The sequence below is a fragment of the Giraffa tippelskirchi genome, chromosome 4, assembly GCF_054371585.1.
Source record: "Giraffa tippelskirchi isolate mGirTip1 chromosome 4, T2T-mGirTip1v1.2.pri, whole genome shotgun sequence".
Lineage (NCBI taxonomy): Eukaryota > Metazoa > Chordata > Mammalia > Artiodactyla > Giraffidae > Giraffa > Giraffa tippelskirchi.
Window position 1 is genome coordinate 33347261 of NC_137278.1, and position 25645 is coordinate 33372905.

At 39.3% G+C, this 25645-nt stretch overlaps 1 protein-coding gene across 1 annotated transcript; it reads left to right on the forward strand.

Moving 5' to 3' along the window:
- The first annotated feature begins 189 nt into the window (after positions 1-189).
- SLC4A1AP (solute carrier family 4 member 1 adaptor protein) lies at positions 190-21479 on the forward strand. The gene is made up of 14 exons (XM_081484237.1): positions 190-856; positions 1067-1262; positions 2953-3075; positions 3927-3987; positions 4319-4458; positions 9477-9637; positions 10733-10802; positions 11176-11362; positions 14086-14197; positions 14877-15114; positions 16891-16977; positions 17642-17703; positions 19227-19296; positions 21141-21479. The coding sequence occupies exons 1-14, from the start codon at positions 197-199 to the stop codon at positions 21188-21190; spliced, it is 2217 nt and encodes a 738-aa protein (XP_081340363.1). The 5' UTR covers positions 190-196; the 3' UTR covers positions 21191-21479.
- Positions 21480-25645: the final 4166 nt, after the last annotated feature.

Sequence of the window (25645 nt, forward strand, 5' to 3'; positions counted from 1 at the left end):
TTACTATAACTTCCAGGGATAACTCACTTATTCACAAAGCTCTGGGTCGTAAAGGATCAACTCCACTATCGCTGCTAGAGTAGCGGCTTGGGGGCTGGAGAGCGGGAGACGTGGAGAGGAATATAGAGACCCTATGGGGGTGGGGGTGCGGGTGAGGTTTCCCAGGGACAGATTTTGAGGCTGCTCCCTATCGAGGATGGCTGATAGTCCCTCTCAGTCCGAGCCGCTGGCTTCGCCGGAACTCAATGACGACTTCAAGAAGCCAGCCCTGCCGGTGCCCCCGGCGGTGCGGAGCAAGGCCCCGGCCAACAATCCTCCAAACCCGGAGGAGGTGAAGGAAAGGCCCACGGCGCTGCCGGACTCTGATTCCGGGGAGCCTGACGTCCCGCCGGCCCTGCCGGACAGCGGGGAGACTAGGGGTCCAGCGGAGGAGCAACCGCAGCCCCACACGGCGACTTCTTCCCCTGGCGGCCCGGCCCGGGCTCCCCCTTACCGAGAGCCGCCGTGGAGCGGCCCCACCACGGCCCCCTACAGCCTCGAGACACTGAAAGGCGGCACCATCCTGGGCACCCGGAGCTTGAAAGGACTGAGTTGCTGCCTTTTCGGGAGGCTCCCTAGCTGCGACGTGTGCCTGGAGCATCCTTCGGTGTCTCGCTACCACGCCGTGCTGCAGAACAGGGTGTCCGGCCTCGATGCAGACGGCGACGGCCACGGGCCTGGCTTCTATCTCTACGATTTGGGAAGCACGCACGGCACTTTTCTTAACAAAACCCGCATCCCACCCCGTACCTATTGTCGGGTCCACGTCGGACATGTTCTTCGCTTTGGAGGCAGCACCCGGCTCTTTCTTCTTCAGGTAAGTAGAAAACCCTAGAATTGAAATCTCTGGAGCCCACCCGGCTGCGTTCTTGAGCTCCTTATGTTTTCTCTGAGGAAGGAGATTGTCCTTTATGAAAGTGCGGGAATCTGGCTCCTCATCTCCAGATGTCTGTACTAATTGCCTTGTTTCTGAAAGTGACTTCAGCAATCCTAAACTCTAAAAGAATTCTTTCGCTTGATTTATCAGGGACCAGAGGAGGATCGAGAGGCAGAATCCGAGTTGACAGTAACGCAACTGAAGGAATTGCGCAAGCAGCAACAAATGATGTTGGAAAAGAAGATGCTGGGAGAAGACTCAGATGAAGAAGAGGAAATGGATACTGCTGAAAGAAAGAGAAATACTAGTAGTCAGGATGATGAAATGGGTTGCACCTGGGGAATGGGTAAGGCATTAAAACTGCTGCCAGAGGTTAATGAATCCGTTTCTATTGGTACAGTTAAATTATTAAAAATCGTACAGCTTTCATGACTCTGAGAAAGATAGGGCAAATACAGTTTGCACGTAGGTTACCAAAACTTAGGTTTATTAACTTTTCTGATGCCAAAAACTGAATTATGGGCCCAATTGATTTCTCTTCATGTGTTTTACATTGCACTCCCTTGTTCAAAACTCTTAGCATATAGTTTGTTTTTAACAATTAAAATTTAATTAATTAAGTACCAATTATCGCTAGAGGGGGTGAAACTACATTCAATCAACTAAAATGAAATGTTATCTAATATAGGAGTTCTGTCGAATTTTTTGTACTTTGTGTAAACACCTTGAAATGTGAAATATCTAATCAGAGGGATAAATTGAATTTTCCATAACACTAGACATTTTGGCGAATAGGTATTCAGGAGTGGACTCTGAAAAGCTAAGTGACCTTAACTATGTTGTGGGGAAGACAGATAAATCTTATGAAATTATTTGTGGTAAGTGCCAAACAAAAGCTGGAAACCACTAGTATGCTGGAGTAAGGGTTTAGAGAAGGGAGCAGCCCCTGAGTACCTGCTGCTGCTGCTGCTAAGTCGCTTCAGTCGTGTCCGACCCTGTGCGACCCCAAAGACGGCAGCCCACCAGGCTCCCCCGTCCCTGGGATTCTCCAGGCAAGAACACTGGAGTGGGTTGCCATTTCCTTCTCCAGTGCATGAAAGTGAAAAGTGAAAGTGAAGTTGCTCAGTCGTGTCCGACTCCTAGCAACCCCATGGACTGCAGCCTACCAGGCTCCTCCGTCCATGGGATTTTCCAGGCAAGAGTACTGGAGTGGGGTGCCATTGCCTTCTCCCCTGAGTATCTAGACCTGCACTATCCAGTATGGTCATCATCAACCACTCTGGGCACTTACAGGGTGGCTAGTCCAAACTGACAATGTGCCGTAAAGGTAAAATACACACTGGGTTTCAAAGACTTAGTGTGAAAAAAAAATGTAAAATATCTCATTCATAATACTTTGATTACATGATAATTTCACCTGTTTCTCTTATGTTTTTAATCTGGCTACTAGAAAATGTGAGATTGCATATATGGCCTTCATTATAATGCCTGTTGGGCAGCACTGACAGAACTTTGGGACAGTGTATAAGTTTATAAACAGAAGAGTTTTAAGCTGGGATTTGAAGGAAAGGAAAAGAAGCCCTTAGGAAACTGAGCATTGAAACGGTGTCCAGGGCAGGGAATGATGACTTTTAAGGGAGTACTGAGTAGATCAGTCTGTTGGTGGACATTATAAGTATTGGGAAATTATATTGAAGAAAAAGTATTAGACCTGGTTGTGAGAGAATGAGAATGCTGGACTGAAAAGTTTAGATTTTTCTTTTTTTACATAGAGAATGTGGTAGGCAGTCTTGCTTTTAAAATACATATAGTCATGGAGAACAAAAGTAAGATGCCATGAAAACAAGTTTTAACTTGTCACACAATGTAGAAAACTGAAGATGTTCAGATTGATGGTTTTGTACTTGTTCTTCCCCACTCCCCCTTTCTTTTCGTCACTGGTAACTGTATCTTTATGCAGCCTGAAAGGTTAGTGAGTGCCATTCAGATAGTCTCTTATGTCTGATTGTCTTTGCTTTCTTTCCTGTATCCTGTAGGAGAAGATGCTGTAGAGGATGAGGCTGAAGAGAACCCCATTGTCTTAGAGTTTCAACAGGAAAGGGAGGCTTTTTATATAAAGGATCCAAAAAAGGCTCTCCAAGGTTTTTTTGACCGAGAAGGTACGTATACAGATTCTGAGCCTGCTGGTAAAAATGTATCCACAAGAGGGTGCTTTTCTAGATCTTTAAGTACTCAGAAATGCTGTATTTTATCTGCTGTTGTCCTTGTTCAGTTCTTGCCTGTGTGGTCAGTTGCTTCAGGTTTGTTTTGGAAATTGTAAAAATTCTGTTAGTCTTTTTACACATCTTGGAAAAAGGAAGTACTTTTTTCTAACTCATCTCATCCTTCTCAGAAGATTCAGGACGGGTGGTGGGGAGATTGACCCAATTTGTTACAATTTGTTTGTTTCTAATTCCCCTGATCTTTTGTAATTCTTAACATGGATTTTCACTTTATGTGATTTAAAGAATGTTTCCATTAAAAAAAAATTAAAACTGGAATAAAGCCTTTGAGATAATAATAATTTAAAAAAGAACAATTCTGCAGAGAATTGTTTCAGTAGATATGCTTTTAGAGAACATTTATATGTACGTATGTGTTTGAGTATAAATATATATATATATTAGCTGTTTGTATTCTGCACTTAATAGTTGTGCTTCTAAAAACTAAGCAACTGTGACAAATTAACATTAAGTCTACAACTTACAAGTGTGAAAGCTTCTGTTTAGTGGACAAACCTGTATGTGGAGAATTGATTGTTTTGAGTTTGCTGTTCTCCATCTCAAGCTCATCCTAATTTTATTATCAGATAATGATTCCTAGGAATAGGAAGTGAAATGCTTTGAAGTTTAGTATTCAATGTGGTTTGAGCCCTTTGTATTCTTATTTAACCTCTACTCTCTTTTCCCTTTGTATCAACTGGTAATATTCAGATGCTATTAAAATTGTTTTGTCTTTCCTCTTCTCACAGGAGAAGAATTAGAATATGAATTTGATGAACAGGGTCATAGCACTTGGCTCTGCAGGGTGAGGTATGTTCTCTCCTCAGTAACATCCATTTCTAGAAAGTGGCCAATTTCAAGTTTAATTTATGGTTACAGACAACAACCCAAAGGGCAACTTTAGTCTTTTTGAGACTATTCCTGAATTTGGGGCTTGATAGTTTAGTAACACATTGGGGTTATAGAGAGATGGGTAAAAGCTGTAAGGAAAAGAATTGAAATTCAACCTTGGCAAGATAGAACAAAATGAACTTAGAGATTAAAAAGCTATCTCAAAAACATGACTGTTACCATAAAATATTAATGTTTTTCATGAGACTTGGAGCTTAGTTCTGTGCTTAAATCCCTCCCATCAATGCAGATTACCTGTGGATGATTCAACTGGAAAACAGCTGGTGGCAGAGGCCATTCACTCAGGAAAGAAAAAAGAAGCAATGATTCAGTGCTCACTGGAAGCTTGTCGAATCCTCGATACTTTGGGATTGCTGCGGCAGGAGGCGGGTAAGTATGTGGGGACTCTTTTTCCTTTAAAAAAAAAAATGGATAGAAGGAAGGAAAATTTAACACATAAAGTAATAAAACCTTTTTTAGGGGAAAAATGTAAATTGCACAGAATTCTGTGAAATGAGAAGAAAAACATTCTCTATCTCTCTAACCAAAGGTAACCAATGTTTATTTATATTCTCCCAGACATTATCTGTAGACATGTGTTCAGAGCTAGATCCTTTAACAAAAAACAAACACTCATAGCAAATGCATTTATGTTTATACTCTTTTGTGACTTTAAAAAATTTTTATTTATTTTTGGCTGCACTGGGCCTTTGTTGCTCTGTGTGGGCTTTCCCTAGTTGCAGAGAGTGGGGGCTGCTCTCTAGCTTCAGTGTGCGGGCTTCTCATTGTGGTGTCTTCTCTTTTTGAGGAGCACCAGCTGTAGACTGCTGGCTCAGTAGTTGTGGTGCACGGGCTTAGTTGCTCCGTGGCATGTGGAATCTTCCAGGACCAGGGATCAAACTGGTGTCCCCTGCATTGCAAGGTGGATTCTTAACCACTGGACCACCAGGGAAGCCCCTTTTGTGACTTCTTAACATAAAAATGTATCATGGATAATTTTTATATCATTGCATTAAATTTACATTATTTTGGTAATTTTTATATCATTGCATTAAATTTGCCTTATTTTTATAAAAACTGGGTATGTAATTATTTTTTTATTTATTCTGAAGTTACTTTTTATTATTGCAAAGTAAATTACATGTACTTTAAAACTACCAAAGGCTTGTAACAAAATATACCTGTTCTTGTCCTGCCCCTCCTCAGTCTTCAACCCTAGAAGACTTGTAACTCTTTCAATTATTTCTTCAGTCATTTAAAAATATCCATATGTCTAATCCAATATCTTGTAATAACCTGTAAGGGAATATAACCTGCAAAACAAAAATAAATTACTATGCTGTATACCTAAAACTAATGCAGTATTATAAATCAGCTATACTTCAATTAAAAAAAGTTTGAAAATTTTCGTATTTCTAAAAAACATGAGTGTGCTATTATTTTTTTAGTCATTTAAACATTATTGATTGTTACAAGTATTTAATGTTTACAAGGTTATGTTTATGCAAATATTAATCACAACTGAGCAGTTTTATTTTGTTGTTTTTCCTAGAGTTAATAATTGTGTTTGTGTGTCATGTGTTTGATTTTTTTGGTACCTCTTTCTCATTCTTCCCACACATTTCAATAGCCTTCTAGTGTGTTTTTCCATATGGTCAATTACATTAAGTAATTTATCAGTTCTGATTTTTTGGGAGACATTTCTCCTGAAGAGCACTCTTCTTTTAAGGATGCCTGCTGCAGAACAGTAATCTAGGGCTTCATTTGCTATCTTCCTTGAGATTTCCTTTCTTTTTCTCGAGGGATGGATTTTCTGTTTCATGATTCTCAGTTCTCATATTTCTTGGTTTATTCGCTTGTTTTAGTGGAGCACATCTTTCTGTAGTTTTGGCAGGTTAGGAAGCTGGTACCAACAGTAAGGGCATGGATGGTAATAATCTTCAGTGGAGTTCACATCTTTCATTTTTCTTGCTCTACTGTTGTTTTGGTGGACATCCTTTAGTAGATTCCTAAGAAAGGATAGATAGCAAGTCAACTTTATTAAACTCTCCACTCTGAACGTAAAATTATTCTGGCTTTACTTTTGGTTAATAGTTTGGCTGGGAATAGAACTCTAAATTGGAAGTAATTTTCCTTCACAACTTTGAGGGCATTGCTCTTATATGACATCCAGCACTGCTATTGAAGTACTAAACTATTCAGATTACTGATATGTCATCTTTTCTCCCCTCCTCTCACTAGAAGTTTGTAAGAGTTTCCCATTGTTCTTAAAGTTCTGAAACTTAACTATGATGTACTTTTCTGTGGGTTTATTTTTATCCCTTTCCCTGGATACTTGTTGGATCTGTTTGATATGGAAATCTGGACAGTTCAGGAACATTTCGGGAATTGTGCCATTCCTTCATTTCATCCTTCTGTTTTCTCTGTTCTCTGGAATTTTGTTTGTTAGATATTGAACCTCTTGGGCTGGTTGTCTATGTTTCTTTTTTCCCTTCTCTGTCCTGTTTCTGTGTCTGTTTTGTTCTTTCTGGGTATTTCTACAACTTTCTTTCTGTATTTTGCTATCAAGATTTCAGTTTCCAAAGCTCATTTTGTTCTTTGGATATTCATTTTTAAAACATAATATGCCGTTGTTGTTCATGGATTATTAACATCTCATCTCTCTGCTAATCTCTTTTCTCCAGGTTGTTTTTTCTTTTTATTTGATGTCTATCCTGCATGGTAGAGGTCTTTCTCAGGTGTCATGTAGTTCTTAGTTGTAAAAACTACTTAGGGACAAAAAAGGTGATGGGCAGCTTGGAATATATAGGTGGGACTATTTAAGTTTGAGGAACACTATAGAAGGATGTGGGTGGGCATTTTGCAGGGGAACTCCTCATGTAAGTATCTTTAGATGTTTCTTTTTCTGCTGGCAAGATTCCCTAAAGAGTACTCCTCAGTCTCCTGCAGGAAGGGAGAGGACTGGCTGCCAGCATTCCTGGACCTGTGTGGTAGAGATAGCTGAACATGTTCTCAACATTCAGCCATTTTCAGGAAAGTGCTATTTTTTGAACATAGTACCCATGCCCTCAACTATGCTAGTCAGTCCATAGTTCAGAGATTTTCTATCTTAAACTCTGGGTTTTTCCTGGGGGTGGGAAGGAGGTGAGTAGGCAGGGTGGATGATCTGTTTCTCCATCAGCTTTTACTCAAGCCTCTTTATTTTGTCACTGCTATCCAGCCCCAGTTCTAGATCCTTTTGAGGATTCTGTAGTATAATCAGATTGGTTCTGTTTTCCCCCCTGTTAGGTTAGGATCCTTTTTTTTTTTGTAAGTTTTGCTAAGTTAGTTTCCACTCATCGTCTGCTTTTTAATTTCCAAAAATTTGGTGTTGTTGCTGTCCCCATTTCTATTCTTCCTGTCTTTGTAGATTAGTGTCTTTAAAAAAAAGATCTCTTTGCTGCAGTCTTAGTGGGGTGTGGGGAGAGAATGAAGTTAGGTATGTGTGTTCAGTAGACCATCTCAACTTGGAAATTACCAGGTTTATTATTAATAAGGACTGTTTTGTTTGCAAATAATAGAAGCCTAATGAAAACTCATATGGGGAAAAGGTTATTGGCTACAGAAGCCGGAAAGAGTAGCTCACAGATTGAAGAAAGAACTGCATGAAGCAGGACTGCAAGTTCTGGAAGCAAAACTTAGTGCTGTGAAACCAGAACTCGATATCCTGAGGACACATGCAACCTGTATATGTGTACCTGTATGTCTGTCTCCTGAGTTCATGGTTTTCTTTTGCAGACAGATTCTAACCCCATATGGAAAAGCTGGATGCTTACAGGTCTGGATTTGTATCTTCTGTCTGTAATAATCTCATTGGAAAGAGAGCCTCTTTTTCCCCTATATCTAAATACAACTCTGGGGGAAAGATTCTTATGAATCTGGCTCTGGTCACATGACTACACCTAATCTAGATGGAATGGGAGAAGAATTTTCTAGAGAAAAGAGGGCACTTTTACAACACCCAGGGGAGTAAGATGACATAGGATAGATAGAAACATAATGGCTGCCATAGCCCCCTGCTGATGGACTTTCTATATTTTCATTGTTACAATGTTGCATTGATAAATATGGTATACATTCCTTATAAATAGAATGCTGGATTAATTGCATCTTTAATGTTGATGAATGTTGTAAGATTGACCATCAGAAACATTGTGTCAGTGTACATTCCCACTAACTGTTTGAGAGTCTTGTTTCCCCATATCCTTACCAAGGGAAAGGGAAAGTGTTAGTTGCTCAGTCCTGTTCGACTATTTGCATGGTCTGTAGCCCACCAGGCTCCTCTGTCCATGGGATTCTCCAGAATACTGGAGTGGGTTGCCATTTCCTTAGACATTATTGATCTTTTTATGTTCTTTCTAATCTAATATATGCTTCCCTTGTGGCTCAGCTGGTAAAGAATCTACCTGCAATGCGGGAGACCTGGATTCGATCCCTGGGTTGGGAAGATCCCCTGGAGAAGGGAAAGGCTACCCACTCCAGTATTCTGGCCTGGAGAATTCCATGGACTGTATAGTCCATGGGGTCATGAAGAGTTGGACACAACTGAGTGACTTTCACTTTCAGTCTAATATATGAGAAGTGGTATCTCATTATTTTAGTTGGTGTTTTTTAATTATTAAAAAATGTTTGACATCTTTTTAAATGTTTGTTAGCCATTTGTATTTCTTTTCTGTGAACTGCTTTGATTATTTTTAAGATTTCTTTTGGATTATTGGCCCTTTCCTCATTTATTTTTTTCCTTTTCCACTGATTGATTTTTGAGAGCTTTTGCTCATTAAATAAATTAGCTCTTCCTTTGTTTAACTTTTTTATTGTGGTAAAACATACATATCATAAAATTTACCTTTGTAAGCATTTTTATGTATACAGTTCAGTGGCATTAAATGTGTTCATGTTGTATAACCATCACAGCTATCCATCACAGAACTTTTTCTTCATCTCATACTGAAACCTTGTTCCCATTAAATAGTAACTTGCTATTCTTCCTCCCTCCAGCACCTGGTAACTAGTGTTCCACTTTGTCTCTATGAATTTGACTAGTTTAGGTACCTCGTGTAAGTGGAATCATGCAATATGTGCCCTTTTGTGTCTGGCTCATCTCGTTTATAATAAGGTCTCCAAGGTTTTCTCATTTAGTCGCTAAGTCGTGTTGGATCTTTTGAGACCCCCATGGACTATAGCCCTCCAGACTTCTCTGTCCATGGGATTTTTCTGGGCATGAATATTGCCCTTTGTTTTTATATGTAGTTTGGCAGCTTGTGGAATCCTATCTTTTAATAATTGGTGGTGGTATTTTAAGCTGCTTGCCTACTTCTTTCTTTTTATTTTATTTTTTTAATTTTATCATTTATTTTATCTACCTCTAGTATCTCGGAAAAGGAAAGCCAAGAACTGGGAAGATGAAGACTTTTATGACAGTGATGATGACACATTTCTTGATCGCACTGGCCTGGTTGAAAAGAAGCGTTTGAATCGAATGAAGAAGGCTGGGAAGATTGACGAGAAGCCAGAGACCTTTGAATCACTGGCAAGTTTTAGTTATAGAAGTAGCTGTGGTAGTTTAATTTGTTAAAATAATATATTATTTATGTTTGTTTTTTAGTTTTTAAAGCAGTAGCATTGAAATCTGGTAGTGAAGTATAATTTTTGTGATCTGTAAGTTTGATGGTAATAAACAACCGTCTAGTCTTATCCAAGTTGGAAAAAAGTTTGACTTGTTGCTAGAAACTGCATCTACCTCTAGGTGGGTAGTGATCCATTAATGAGCATTCTTTGGATATGATCTTACCGTATCTTTGGATATGATCTTTTGAAAAAGAAAAAGTTCCAAATTGTGACTTTCTGAGATGCAGTTGACCTTGGCTTTTGGTAGTCAAGAATTGTGAAAGGAATTTTTGAGGAGTATAGTTTTGGTAATATAGGCACACCTCAAAGACATTGTGGGTTCAATTCCAGACCACTGCAATAAAGTGAGTATTGTAATAAAGTGAGTCACATGAATTTTTTAGTTTCCTGGTGCACATAAAAGGTGTATTCACACTATACTGTAGTCTCTTAAGTGTGAAGTAGTACTATCTCTAAAAAAATAGTATATATTTTAAAAATACTTTATTGCTAAAAAATGCTAACCATTGTTCTGTCAATACAGAGTTGTCACAAATCTCTAATTTACAATATCTGCAAGTTGCAAGTAAAGTGAAACTCCATAAAATGAGCTATGCCTATAGTCTTAAACAGTGTGTCCTTCATGAAATTATCATAAGATGGCCTGCATTTTCACTATATTAATTAGTATTCAGAGTTTAAAACATTACTCAATGTCTAGCTTTTTGATTCATCAATGAAAACAAATACCTTGGGTCCCTTTGAGTAAAATAAAGTCTTGTGTTTTGTACATTTCTCCTATTTAATTCTTGGTTCTTTAATTCAGAAATCAATTCAATTAGAATTAAATAAACAAATGAAAAATGTTAACTCCATGAGGAGCAGATTTAAATGCACTTCTGAATTAATCCTTTTAAAACTTGTCACAATAATGAAAATAAGAGGAAGAAGAAAAGGAAAGCTACCATATTTTGAAAGATATAAAACATATGCTAACCCTGTTAATTTGGTGTTGTAGGTTGCGAAGTTAAATGATGCTGAAAAGGAACTCTCTGAAATTTCTGAGAGACTGAAAGCCTCCAGCAAAGGTAAGGCAGTGACTCATTAAACAAATATGTATTGAGTGTCTACTGTGTGTAGTGCACTTTGCTAGGTACTAAGGCTGTATTGGTTAGTAAGATATACAGGATATGGAGCCTTTCTAAGGAGCAACATAGAATTTTAAAACTACAAAGAACATTATAAATTATTTGTTTCAACCTTTTTATTTAATAGATGAGAGCGAAGCCCGTTGAGGCAAAGTGACATTCTAAGATCTGGTACAACCAGTTTCCTTATTCCTAATATCAGTATCGTCCTCTGTCCAGCTTCAAGTTAGTGACTTTTCTGTGGAAACTTGGGCTGAATTTTAAAATATTTTCAGCCATCTTTCTGAACATGCATTATCCCTTTCTTGGACAGCTCTGTCAGAGTCACCGTCTCAGGACTCTTTAGATGAATTCATGTCAGAAATGAAGTCAGGGAGTGCATTAGATGGTGTGTCCCGGAAGAAACTTCACCTGAGAACTTTTGAACTGAGAAAAGAACAGCAGAGACTTAAAGGGTTGATCAAGATTGTAAAGCCAGCAGAGATTCCAGAACTAAAAAAGTAAGTAAGTCTTAGTTATACTTGGAATTTTAAATAAGCATGTTTACATAGATACCATTCTGAATTATATCTTTGTTTCTAAGCTAATCACTTTGGACTAGAAATAGAATATAAGAAGCTCTTTAAAGCACAAAAGACAGTGGTTTTGAAATGGGTAAAAAACCATTTCATTGTGAAATATAAACTGCTACAAGATTTTTAAAAGAAAACTGTATTGATTCCTGTTTCATTGGAGGGCTCTAAATTTTTACTTAATCTTTTAGTGCAGCATAAACTTCTTTAAAAAACAACATGCACAAAAGGCTAATTTCCCTAATATATAAGGAACTATCCACCAAAGAGACAAATGGGCAAAGCGTATCAACTGAAAGTCCACTAAAAAAGAAATGCAAATAACTCAACTATGTAAAAAGAGAAATACAATTACTATACTTATAATAAGAGAAATATGAACACTACAATATATTACCATTCTTAGCTATGATTTTAAAACCACAGATGAAAAGATATGAGTACAGATTGTCATTTTAATGCCTATATCTGTCATCCTAAAGAACGAATTGAAAACTCTTTAGTATATTTAAATACTTTTTAAAAGTGGAATCTGTTCCTTTAAAGGGGGAAAAAGCACAATCCCCTGAAGTTGATTTTTTTTTTTTTCCCCTGAAGTTGATTTTATCATTAACTTTGGTTTTGGGGAAATTATTGGACACAAATGATTTTGAATTACGTTACGGATAGGTGGTAGATTAGCACTAGAATTAGACTTCCTAGGTTTCATTCTCTGTCAATTACTTTTTGGGAATTTTTTATTTTGATACAAAGCATCATTTTGTTTATAAAGCAAATTTGGAGTCTATCAGTAGTTTAGTTTGACAGTCGGTCATAAATTGTACATGAATATTCTTTTTTTAAAATTTTTATTTGGAGGATAATTGCTTTACAATATACTTTTTGGGAATTTTAAGGGAAGTTATATAACTTCTTTGATCTTTACTTTCCTCTTCTATAAATTAGAAGAAATGACGTTGCAAAGATTAACTGAAAAGCACTTAACAATGTGCTGGCATATATATATATATTATTGTTGTCATCTTGTCATAATTTTTACTGTCACTGATATACTTAGCAACTATTTGTGGAGCAAAGGTAAAAACTCAGGAACTATAGTCCAGAGCAAAAACAATTAACAGTTTCAATTCCAATTCTGTAATCCTTTAATCTGCTAAGTCAGCTCTGCGGAGTAGTCCAAGCTAGAAGACACCCATCAGCTTCCTCCAGAACCTCCCCTCTTGCTGTCTATGTGTCTTCAGAGTTTCTCCTCCCTTTTTACTTTAGAAAGTAAAGTAAGAAAAAACTGCTTTAGAAAGCATCTGGCCTTCAGATGCTGTGTATCTTCTCCCTCCTCTTCTCACTTGAGGATTGAACTTCTAAACTTCCTACCTAATTCCATTCCTTCTCCACCCACAAGCAACTCTTGGTTGTGATCCCATCTTCTACTTTTTCATCTCCTTTGGGAGTCTTTGCGTGTCCTCCAGGCCAGCCAGGCTATTTAATGGAGATGAGAAATATCGGTGTTGCTCTTGCCTTTGCTTTCCTGTGCTTCCTGATTCTTGTGGGGAGGGGATATGAGGGATGTTTGACAGAGCATCTTTAAGGACAGGCAGGCAGGATTTCCTCCAGTGGCCTTATCAAGGCGGTGGGTCTGTCTCAGTAGAGAAAGGGCGAGAGCACTTCTGAGGGGGGAAGACTAGGTAAAAGAAAACAGGATTGGAACTGGGGCTTCAGTTGAGCAGAGTAATCAGTTTCTTGTATGGGTCCCTGTGAATCAAGAGTGCCAGTGCTGTCCTTATGTTCCAGAATACAGGGTTGTCCTCTCGTCATGCAAAGAAAGCATAGGGCTTTCTTCCCTCTGTCTCCTCATGCTATCTTGTCCTTGTCACTTCTGCCTACTCTCTGAGTGTATTGTAAACTCAGCTGCTATCCTTTTTGTTTTGCTTTGTTCTTTTTTTCCTTGCATCTTTTCTAATTTTTACAATATCTTCGTTTTGCTCTTCCTTAGCTTTACCCTCAGGTGCTTAGTTTTTAAAACTATATTCAGCCAGTGAGAACATTGACAGCTCACCAGCTGTCGGGTTTCTCATTGAGTCTTTGTCAGGATATCCTGCCTCCCACCCCCTATATACATACTTTTTTTTTTTTTTTTTTTTTAATTTCTGTGCTCAGAGCTGTTGTGTGTGGTTATGATAAGTGTGGCCTCCAGGTAAGTAAGGTATGGAGTCCTTTTCAGAGGTTGGTGGAAAATAAGGCTTTACACCATGGATCCATCTCCTGCCACTTAGTGGGAATGGGTCATGTCTATGTGTACTGGCATGTTACGAGTAAGTAACATAGGCAGTACCCAGGTTAGTGTCCTTTGCCAGTGACCTGTGTACTGTATGTATCATTTTATGAATGTGAAGTCAGATAGCATGTTGTAAATTAAGCACCTTGTAAATTACTAGACTGTGGTAGCAGCCTCATCTGACCCTTAATAGCTCTGTGTCTTTGTTGTCCATTCAAACTCTGCTGGCCTGAATCCCTTTTTATTGTGTATGCGTAAGTGTTTACTTTATGGAAAGTTTTGTTCTGCCAAAAGTTTCTTTCTCATGGTATTTTAAAACGATAAAACCTTGGCCTCACTGGGATATATATATATATAAAAAATTATTCTTTCTTCCTAGAACTGAAAGTCAGGCTACAGATGGAGAAAACAAAGCTAAAAAGCTCACATTGCCTCTCTTTGGTGCCATGAAAGGAGGAAGCAAATTCAAATTAAAAACGGGAACAGTAGGGGTAAGTTGTGGGTCAAGGTCTTAAACTTTTAGCTCTTGATTTATCCTGAGCGAATTTTTCTCTTTTCTTTTCAAAACACAATGACTCATCACACAGTAATGTGAAAAGAGGCTGTGGACTTGGTATGATCACATCTTTTCCAGGATGTGGTTCTTGGATTTTTCTCTTCAGCCTAGGGTTATCAAGAATTGATGGATCGGGACTTCCCTGGTGGTCCAGTGGTTAAGACTCTGTGCTTCCAATGCAGGGGGTGTGGGTTCGATCCCTGGTTGGGATCTAAGATCCTACATTCCACCCAGCTGAAAAGAAGAAAGAATTGATGAGTTGATTCATGCCAATTTGCATGTAACCGATTTGTGAATTAGAATACCAGTTTATTAATTTGTGATCAGTATTGCATTTAAGAAAAGGTCTCCTGTGTGGTTTTTTGTTTTTCTTTTTCCTGGCAGATAGATGTTGTAATATTCAGACTCAGCTAACACTTGTTAGTAACATAATCTATACACCTAGTTCTGCCATATGGTTTTTGTTCCTTCATTTAATCCTTCCATCACTTTATGAGACCTTCCCTGGTGGCTCAGATGGTAGAGGATCCCCTGCTAATGTGGGAGACCTGAGTTTGATCCCGGTCATACTGTAAAGCTGCTTGTTCATAGATTTTTTTTTTTTCTCCTCATAGAAGTTACCCCCCAAGCGTCCAGAACTCCCTCCAACTCTAATGAGAATGAAGGATGAGCCTGAAGTAGAGGAGGAGGAAGAGGAGGAAGAAGAAGAAGAGAAAGAAAAGGAGGAGCTTGAAAAGAAGAAAAGGGAGGCTGGAAGCAGTAGGCTGCATCAGGAGACAGAGCCGGAAGAAGCAGCACAGGAGATGAGTCCTCCCACAGACTTCACGTGTTCTAGGAAAACAAAAAACCATGGTAATGTCTTCTCTCTCCTTCCTATGCTGTGCAGTGGGCATTTGCATTCATCGTGCATAGGTTTTAAAAAGCAAAGCCAGTTCTTGCTTATGCATTTTGACTTTGTGACACTTTGTGATAATGTGATAGAGCTGACTCTAACCTACCTTCCTGGTCTTTCTTTGATTGCCAGTTATTATTTATTCTCACTGCAAAATAAGGGCGAGCATTTCCAGTGTGTTCCAGAATTACGGAAAGTGGAAAGCTGTGGAATCTGAAACCTCAGTGGCTGTGGAGCAGTCCTGAGCTGCTGCCACTCAGTGACTGGAGGCCGGTGGAACAGGGTGGATGACGGAGCCTGACCAGGTGGTCTCAGGGAAAGCCTTCCCTTAGTCATTTTTTTTGCGCAGAGGCTAAACATAATTGTATCCGCAGCTTGTACTTCTCAGGAAACATCATACCTCATTCATCTTTTTGCTACGGTACCTGGCCGAGAACCTGGCATGTAGTTTTCACCTACTTCAGCAAAGGGCTAATGAAAAATGTAAAAGAGGAAATTGATTGATTTTTAAATATTAAGTATAATTTCTTCTGCTTATAAAAGGCATATATGTTCATTTTAGAAACTTTTGGATCATACATAAAAGTCCAAAGAAGAAAAGAGGAATCTGCCACCCCTAGATATTATTGATTATCTTTGTATCCTTAACCCTTGTCAACTGCAGGGGTTATTTTCCTGCAGGTTCGCCAAACTGCTTTGCAAGATTAAGACTGCAGAGAAAATAGGGAACATTAGGAAAAACAAAAAACATTGGCAGTAAGCATGTGTGGAAATGTGTGCATATGGACTTCCAAAACAAACCAGGCATGTCCGTGTAAAAACACCAGGCCTACCTGTATTTTTAAGTTACTTTCAGCTGTTTTAGGCACAGAAAAGTTACTGTTTCCTCATCTATGAGAAGTAAATCTTTTGTTTTTGCATTTTCCTTTGTTATTGGCACAATGCTTGGCCTTTTCAAAAAAGGCAGTTATACTTACTTTTTTCAGCATCTAGTCTTTGATTCATTCGTTATAAGGATGATACATAAACAGCATTATAGGGGAGCAGTAAGTATTGTATTTTTTTGTTTGTTTGTTTAAGGGCCCAAAGCAAATGTGTGTGTCTAAAAATGGCCCATTTAAAAATTTGGTTTATAAGATACATTGATTAGTAAATGCAGCTGATTAGGGGTTACTCCAGGCATTCATTTATTTATTACTTATTTATAAAACAACAGTGGGATCATATTGTACATGCTATTTTATAATCTGTTTTTTTCTATGTCTTAAAAATATATTCTTTTAAGTGTGGTTTTAATAAGGGACAAAGGGGTCCACATCAATGTGCCATAATTCATTTAATCAACTATATTATGCATGTATGTATGTTTTTATTAATTTTTGCTGTTATAAACATGCTTGTATGTGATAAATTTTGGTGCTCATCTTTGATTATTTTCTTTGAATGTTTTTCTTGAAGTAGAATTTTTGGTTAAGGAATATGTCAGTTTTTCAGGCTTTCAGTAAGTATTGCTGAAAAGTTTTACTTCAGAGATGGCCCGTTTTTGAAATAGAAAATTGGTGGTTCTCTGTTAGACATCTGGAGGCACATTTATTGAAAACCTAATTAAGCTTAGTTGAAGCCAATGATAGTAAAACTGGATGGTTATGTATGTACTTAGCTTTTCTTGCTTTTGTTTTCTTGGGTCCCCACCACAGATTAAGTAATACAGTATGCTTTGGTTCTGCATTTTATAGAAAACATGTCTCAACTCAGCCAAGTGGAACAGAATAAAGATTACCAAGAGATTAGTGAAGCAGCTGCATTGTGTGAGGAGCCCTCAGGCAAGTAGAACAGAGACTGCTCCGCACACGGGCAGCCAACCCGTGTCAGAGAGGAGGGGTTGGGAGTTGAACTGTGGGGCACAGACCCGGGGTTGATGCTGCTGCCAGGGCCATGGACAGAGTCGGAATATATGAGAGGTGTCTGTTTGGTGCCATCTCATTTGTCCTTCTTTTCCTCCTCTGCCTCCTGGGGTTCCCCCCCATCCTACAAAGCACCCTAATATCTTCGTTTTCCTCTGACTCTGCAAAGCCCTCTACAATTTTACCTCTCCCAGTGTTGAGTATATGCCTATCATGAGGGTTATTCCAACATTATTAAATTGGTTGAAAGATTGGCCTATTAAAAGGACTGTGTTTTTTTTTTCCTGGTTTTTCACTGCTTTTAACTATAATGATTAAATTGTAAAATAGTAAAGTCACCCCATTTTCCTTTACCTTTTCAAAAGGTGTGATTAAATTCAAGCTTAGGATTTGAAAACTAAGGTTATTAATGAAGGGACAGTTCTTTCTTTATATGGTCTTTACAGTAAGAGTTTTTGAGAATTAGACTCTGATGTTTTCTTCAATAATTTTAATACTGTTTAAGGAGGAATTTTTCTTTTCTGTTTTAATTTCCCGAAATAGCCATTTACTCTTTCTTTTTTTTTTCTTATTCATAAATTAGCATCAAAGAATGAGAAAAGCAGAGATGAATTCAAGAAAAAGAAAGCTCCTGGCCCAGGCAAAGTAAGTATTTTAGTCATAATCTTCACTTCTGCAAGTAAAAATGAATCCCTTCGTCATGAACCATATCCAGAAGAGTGAATCCAGGGGCTATCTTAGCAGAATTCCCAGATGTCTACTACTCTCTCTTCTAGAAATCTGGGCTCTCTTATTTTTATTTTTGAATTTTTACTTTTTTAACTTGTGGTGGAAATCTTTGTATTAATATATAAGTGCACTGAGAGCTTCCTACCATGTGAAGCGAAGTGAAATGAGTTGCTCAGTCATGTCCGACTCTTTGCGACCCCGTGGACTGTCCATGGAATTCTCCAGGCCAGAATACTGGAGTGGGTAGCCTTTCGCTTCTCCAGGGCATCTTCCCAACCCAGGGATCAAACCCAGATCTCCCACATTGCAGGCGGATTCTTTACCAGCTGAGCCACAAGGGAAGCCCGAGAACACTGGAGTGGGTGGTCTATCCCTTCTCCAGCGGATCTTCCCGACCCAGGAATTGAACCAGGGTCTCCCGCATTGCAGGCGGATTCTTTACCAATTGAGCTGTCAAGAAAGCCCTCCTACTGTGTGGGTGTACTGTATTGAACCAGTTCCCTACTGATGGATACTTGGGTTCTTTCTAGTCTTATTATAACAGTGCTATAGTGAATAAACTTAATGTATATATAATTATGTTAGGATAATGTAAGTTCCCAGAAGTGGAATTGCTAGGTTATGTCAGGAGGTCCACCCTCAGGCTGGGTAATTTCACAAGAGGCCTCACAGGACCCAGCGTGTGATGGAACTTACAACTGTGGTGTATTATGTCATTCACATGGATACTAAGCACAACCAGCAAAAGGGAAAGGCACGTGAAGTCTGGGAACCAGATACAAGCTTCTAAGGGTCGTTTTCCAGTGCAGCCACATAGGCTGTGCTTAGTTCCCTTCACAAGTGACAACTTGTGAAACCAGAGAAGCTCATTAGACTCAGTCCCCGGGATTAGTATTGGGGACTGATCACATAGCAATCCTGCCTGGCATCTACCCAAATTCCATTGTCCTAGAAGGAAAGCAGGTGTTCAGCATAAACCACATTGTTTTTGTAATTTTGGCTCAGTGGGCCACTCTTGTCAGGTAGAGTAGTGGGAACCTTCCTGAAATTCAAGTTCCCAGATCCCAGCCAACAAGTCTTTCACACAGGCCCTTCAAAGGGTAACAGTTAGGCTGCTTTGTTAACTTTTCTGCACCTGGATCAAAAGGCAGATGTCAAATTTTCCTCTCTGGGGTTATATCATTTAGAACTCACACCTGCATTGACTGCCTCTTTTAGAAAAAACACCACTCTCATTGGCTGAAAATAAGCTTGTTGAGGCTTTATTGGGGAAAAAAAAAAATCAAGATTCAGAGAGAGAATGATCCCCCAATTTTGGTTACTTATGTCAAGATCATTAGTGGAAACTGTTCTTTCAATTTTTGTTTGCTAACAAAGATAGGGACAATAGTTCTTAGAGTTAAAATTCTTTTGAATGAAATAACATCTTTTCTTCGCAGGTTCCACTGATACTTTCCTCCAAATATCCAGAAGATGACCCAGATTACTGTGTGTGGGTCCCACCTGAAGGTAGATGGTTTTTACTTTTCTTTTACTCTAAGATTTATTTATTTAGGTTTCAGAATAGGTAATATGTACTTAAGTATAAGAACTTTACAAGAGTACATAGTAGAAAAGTCTCCCTTCTGGAGGAATAGGTAGATATTTGATGATACTAGGAAATTATTGTTAATTTTTTTTAAAGTATGAGTGATATTGAGTTGTTTTTTTAGAGAAAGTCCTTATCTTCCAGGAATATTTTATTGTATAGAAGTGTTTACAGATGAAATGATAGCTGGGACTTGCTTAAGATAATCCTGTGGTGGAGGATAAGGGAAGATAGAGGAGGGGCAATAGATAAAGCAGGATTTGCCACATACTGATAATTGTTGAAGCTGAGTTCTGGGTACATAGAAGTTCATTATATTTTTCTCTTTACTTTTACATATGTTTTAAATTTTCTGTAAAGTGGCAAAAAAAGAAGTCTTCTAGCTATTATTTAGCTACTCAGTTTTATCTTTTAAAGACAACTATCAGTTTCTTATCACTTCTTATATACATTATATAAAATGCCTTTGAAAGCAATACAATTTCATCACTTTTTTTTTTTACATAAATAGAAGCATATCCTATACCTTACTGTTTTGCACTTAATAGTATATAGAAATCCTTCCATAGCTGCTTACAGATTTCTTTTCTTTTTTTATGGTAACATAGTTCTTTTTTATGGTATGGATATATCTTCACATATTTAACCGTTTCTCTCAATGTATATTTGCTGTCTTTCCAGTCTTGTGCCATTACAAACAAGTCTACAATAAGTAACTTCTAATAAGTATAATTTTGCAAGTAATAGATGTGTACTTGTAGAAAACAAATTCGTAAAAATCAACATATTGGAGCAGAGGCTATGAACATTTTTAAGATAGTGTAAATCGCATTCTATAGGGATTGTACTGCTGCTGCCGCTGCTAAGTCACTTCAGTCGTGTCTGACTCTGTGCGACCCCATAGACGGCAGCCCACCAGGCTCCCCTGTCCCTGGGATTCTCCAGGCAAGGATACTGGAGTGGGTTGCCATTTCCTTCTCTAGTGCATGAAAGGGAAAAGTGAAAGTGAAGTTGCTTAGTCGTGTCCGACTCTTAGTGACCCCATGGACTGTAGCCCATCAGGCTCCTCTGTCCTTGGGATTTTCCAGGCAAGAGCACTGGAGTGGGATGCCATTGCCTTCTCCTAGTTTATGTTCATACATACACCCTTAAGGTGATACAGGGCTTCCCTGATAGCTCAGTTGGTAAAGAATCCTCCTGCAATAAAGGAGACCCTGGTTTGATTCTTGGGTTGGGAAGATCCTCTGGAGAAGGGATAGGCTACCCACTCCAGTATTCTTGGGCTTCCCTGTGGCTCAGCTGGTAAAGAATCCGCCCGCAATGTGGGAGACCTGGATTCGATCCCTGGGTTGGGAAGATCCTTTGGAGAAGGGAAAGGCTACCCACTCCAGTATTCTGACCTGGAGAATTCCATGGACTGTATAGTCCATGGGGTCCCAAAGAGTTGGACACGACTTAGTGACTTTCACTTAAGGCAATATATGAGTTGCTTGTTTCCCCATGTACTTACCACAGGTTGCTTTTTCTATGGATTGGGTTTCTAATATGCTAGCAATTAATAGAAATGTAGGTACTAAAATGCTTGCTTTTTATTTGCTAGTAAATGTTAGAGTAGTGGTAAAAAGACTGTAGTTTGAAATTATATACAAAAGGTCATATTTCTGTTTGTTTTACTTTTTGGCCCACTGATGACTGGTTATCTTTTCACTCCTGACTTGGAAATGTGAATATCTATTTTCCTTTGTTTCTTTTTATGCTGATATAGGCCAAAGTGGAGATGGCAGGACCCATCTTAATGACAAGTATGGCTATTGATTGCTTCTGAATCTTAAAGGAAGACCCTTGTGGACCATGTGACATGGGATATTTAGAATAATGTATCAAGTTGAATGTCCGGAGAAGGAATTCAGATGATCATTTGTAAAATCTGGTGACTGGCATTTTCTTCTGTGCTCCTAGCTTCCTAAATTTACCTACCTATCTGATTCTCTTGAATTTGGTATTTATGTTTAAAAGTGTTTGTGTATGTATGTAAAAAGGAACCATATATTTTGAGAATTAGTAAAGTGAGAGACATGAGTCTATTAAAGTAAGAAGCTGAAAATGTCTCATGTTTATTTAAGGCCACAATGTCTTTCTTAAGCTTTAGGGACTATGCTTTTACTGAGCAATAGGGTGCTTTTGTCAGATGGGCTCTAGGATTCACTGATAATTGCCTCCTCAAGTAAGTGCCGAAATAGGAGGTCATGCCAGGGCATAACCCTGAGTTCTCTGTCATTCTTGGAACTAAGAATAGATACACAGTGGGGGTTTCCTCCTCCCTCCCACTGTAATCCTCCTGCCAAGTTTGAGGACAAACCAGGGCACAGTTCAGGAACATATAGCACACCTCATGCACTCAGGCACCAATGCTGATAGAAACTCAGCCCTTTGAATATCTTGGATTCTGACCAATTGGGTTAGTCACTCCTCCTGTGGACAGGTGCAAATAAGGTCACAGAATGAATAGCTGGATGTCTTCTGCCCACTGTGGGGCTTCTCACCTCTGTAACGAGGGGAATAAAAATTCCTTCCTCTCTGGAAACATGAAGAAATGCAGGACTATGTCTATTTCCACTCCTACTTCCCATCATTAGTGCCTCTTTTCCACAGGAAAGGAAAGCCTATGAGTGGAAGCAAGGTGGAAAACCTGTGGATTAGGCTGGAGGCAGACATAGTAAGCAGGCAGGAGAAAGGCTGTGGCCCAGCGAGAGGGAGTGGGTGAGGACGATGCTTTCCTGGTGTGGATTCTACGAGATGATGAGGTGGGCAGGAAGTGGTAATAAGAAACTTCAGTTACCCTGACAGATGTCTGGCCTGCTAAAAATAAGTCTGACTTCTCAGAAAACAATACCAATATTGGCATTAAGAGAAATTACTATTTTGGATTTCATTTAGACCAACAGACAAGAACTTGATGTAAGGAATTTGGGGGCAGAGTGTCCATGCCACTGTAGATCTAAACAGTGGACTGATCCAGACCACTGATCTTCAAAGGTAAAACTCTTTATTTAAACAAAATTGCATGTGGAATCTTAATACTTGAAATAGACCTAACTCTGGTTGAGTTGAAGGCATCAGGATTGGATGTACGTACATACATACACCTGCATGCATATCTTCCTCTCCTCACTCTACTCTCACAGTGACTTTGAGGAATCCTAGGTGCTCCATAGAGCACAGTCTGCTTTAGGAAGGCAGATTTCTAAATGTTCTGGGAATGGTAGGTATGGTCCTATGTCTGGAGAGCATGAGAGCAAGTAGGACTCCATTGGCCAAAATAAAATATAAACATGTAACTTGTACAATTAACATCAGTGGTCAGAAGACCTGCACATGAATCTTAGCTTCTTTTTACCAAATAGGAGGCTTTGGGGACATGACTTACATTCCTTGAGCCTCAGTTCTGTCATATGTGAAGCCGGGACAGTAATGCTTTTAGCTCTTTGGATATCGGGTTTACTCTAGGATCAAATGAGACCATGTAGACAGATGTGCTTTACACAGTTTTGAAGATACTAGTAGCTGTTATTCACCACAAAAAAGATCATAACATCTGGGCTGACTTATCTGTGAGAGACTGGATCATATCAGTGATTCATCACTGTAGCTGCATATTAGAATTACCTAGGGAAATTTTTAAAGTTTTTTATTCCAATACTTGGATCCCATATCAGATCAATCTAATCAGAATCTTTGGGCTTACCAGGTGGTCCAGTGGTTAGGCCGCTGCACTTCCGCTGTAGGGGACACGAGTTCAATCCCTTGTCAGGGAACTGAGATCCCACATGCTGTGTGGTGTGGCCGAAAATAAATAAATCAGAATCTCTGAGTCAGTCCCTTTTAAAGGCAGTCCAGGTGATTTTAATGTGTAACCATAGTGGAGAACCTCTGAAGCGGAATTGGCAGACCATTTTTTTTTTTAATTAATGGCCAGGTATTTTAGACTTGTATGCCATACCATCTGTTGCAACTACTCAGCTCTGCCATTGGAGCGCAAATGGCATAAACAGTATACAATGAATGAGTGTGACTGTGTCCCAATAAATATTTACTTATAAAAACAGGTGGCAGACCAGGTTTGGCCCAACCTCAGCTCTAGGCTAATTCACTTTTCAGGGTCTCATCTGATTCAAGATGTTCCTTACAACTTCTTTAGGATATTTGAAAAGTTTCTAATCAAAAGGCTAATGACCTGCTCCTGTACTATATGGGTTGTAGCTTTTTGGTTACCAGAAATCAAAGTGATCCAGTGTCCTTTTCACAGAAATGAAGGCAAGGTTATTAGACATTACAAAGAATATTGTTAACACCAAGAATTCAACAGGTTATCCGTGAGCAAGGTGTCCCTGGTCTACTCTCCCGGCCTCCTCAGGAGTTCTGCATCACATCTGCCTCTGTATTTAAAGAGCAATGGGAAGCCACTGGGGTGTCAGTGATAGTGAAATGGTCAGATTTGGGTCTTTAAAAGAACACTCGAGCTACTGGTCGAAGGAAGGATGAAAGAGGAAAGAGGATGCAGGAAGACCAGTCAGGAGTCTGCTGCAGCGATCCAGCTGAAAGATGATGGCAGCTTGAATTAAGTGGAGATCAAGATGCAGAGACAGAAAGGGGTCCTTGCAACATTTTAACAAGTAAGATGGCCGAGACTGAGTGATGGATTGTCTGGGAGTGAAGGGGAAAGAGGCTGGAGGGTAATTCCTCAGTCACTGGCTTGTACATCTGAATGGCTGATGCTGTTTGCTGAGATGAGGGGACACTGGAGGAGGACCTGCTGGAGGTGGAGGATATCATAGATGTCATCTGGACAAGTTGAACTTGATGTCCCTTTAAGACATCTAAGTAAAGATGTCTAGAAAGCAGTTGGATAAAGAGGTCTGGATCTCAGAAGAGGGCTTGAGAACAATTTCAGTCTTCACCAGCTGAGCCTAAGATTCAGACCAGGTGGCAGGCAGAAATTTTGCAGGCAGACTCCAGTCTTGGACAACTGGTCTCCAAATCTTTGGTACTGGGAACGGTTTTTCTTGGCTACAGGTACTCATTTATTTGGGGAAAAAGTGAGTGATACAGTGAGCAGCATTCTGGAAAGAAAAGGTCAGTGGCGTGAATTTAACTTTAAACAAAATCTCTGCTTTTGGACATTTCTAAGGATTTTGCATAGTACCTGGTATATGCAATAAATGTTTGTTGAGTGCCTGCTCTAAAAATTTTCCCTGGAATTGTCCCAATCTATGATAGGAAGTATGAAGTCCCATTATTTCCATGTAGCCCATTACAAGCCTTTACCCATTACTACTTCACTGGAACTGGAAGGAGTTAATTCTGTGGGAAATAATGACACAATTCCTATCTATTGAACTTTGAAGTCATCACCACAGCCTGGGGATCTGTTGCTTTACTATTAAAATGCTGCCACCTCCCGGATAGGGTGTGACAAGTGACCAGCAGCTGTGGACGGCTTCCTGAGAATGGGAGCCAGGGGGAAGCCTGCCAGCCTTGTGGCAATCAAAAGCAGGAACCCAAACCCCTGTTGAGGCTGAGTTCCCATACAAGGTTTGGTCCACCCCTGTTTGGACCCAGCAGGTTTGATGAACTGCTGGGAAATGACGTAAAACTCGCCTTGACCTTTCTGGAGGGTGGGTCACAGCATCAAGCCAGTATGGCGTCTTCTCGTGACAGGCTGCTCTTTGATCCTGAGATTCCTCACTTGATGTGGGCATTGAGAACTATTTTTCAAGATTTCTTGTCAGCAATCTGAGAGGACTGCCCTGCTTTGTTTTAGAGATTTGGCGCAACCACAGTCCAGGGTGGGACTGAGAGAGATGTCTATTCTAGGGTAGACCAGAAGTTTTTACCCCCCAAAATGACCCAGCATGGATGACAGGTTTGAGGGCTTACCATGTGATGGGGACAGTGGTTCCCAATGAGTGTAACTCCACCTTCTTCATTCTCTAAATCAATCTTTATTTCAAGTCTTCATAGAATTTGTTACTCATTTTAATGAAATATCAATAAAATTGATGGTATGACTTTGAATAGATTTCTATTTGGAAAATGTGAAAAGATTTAAGAATAACTCTCCTTTTACACTTAGTCCACATCCTTGGTTCTGACTGTACTAATTGCCAATTTGATATGGAATTTTAAGTGTAGCATTTAGAGTCCTCATTTATCCTTAAAAGTAAAAGTCTGTTTACTTCCTACAGAGGACAATTTTTCTTGCCATCTAAC

Bases quoted from the DNA above. Each gene is read 5' to 3' on its own strand.
- SLC4A1AP (XM_081484237.1), top strand. From the start codon at position 197: ATGGCTGATAGTCCCTCTCAGTCCGAGCCGCTGGCTTCGCCGGAACTC. The intron at 857-1,066 runs GTAAGTAGAAAA...TTGATTTATCAG, and splicing joins CCCGGCTCTTTCTTCTTCAG to GGACCAGAGGAGGATCGAGA. The intron at 11,363-14,085 runs GTAAGTAAGTCT...CTTTCTTCCTAG, and splicing joins GAGATTCCAGAACTAAAAAA to AACTGAAAGTCAGGCTACAG.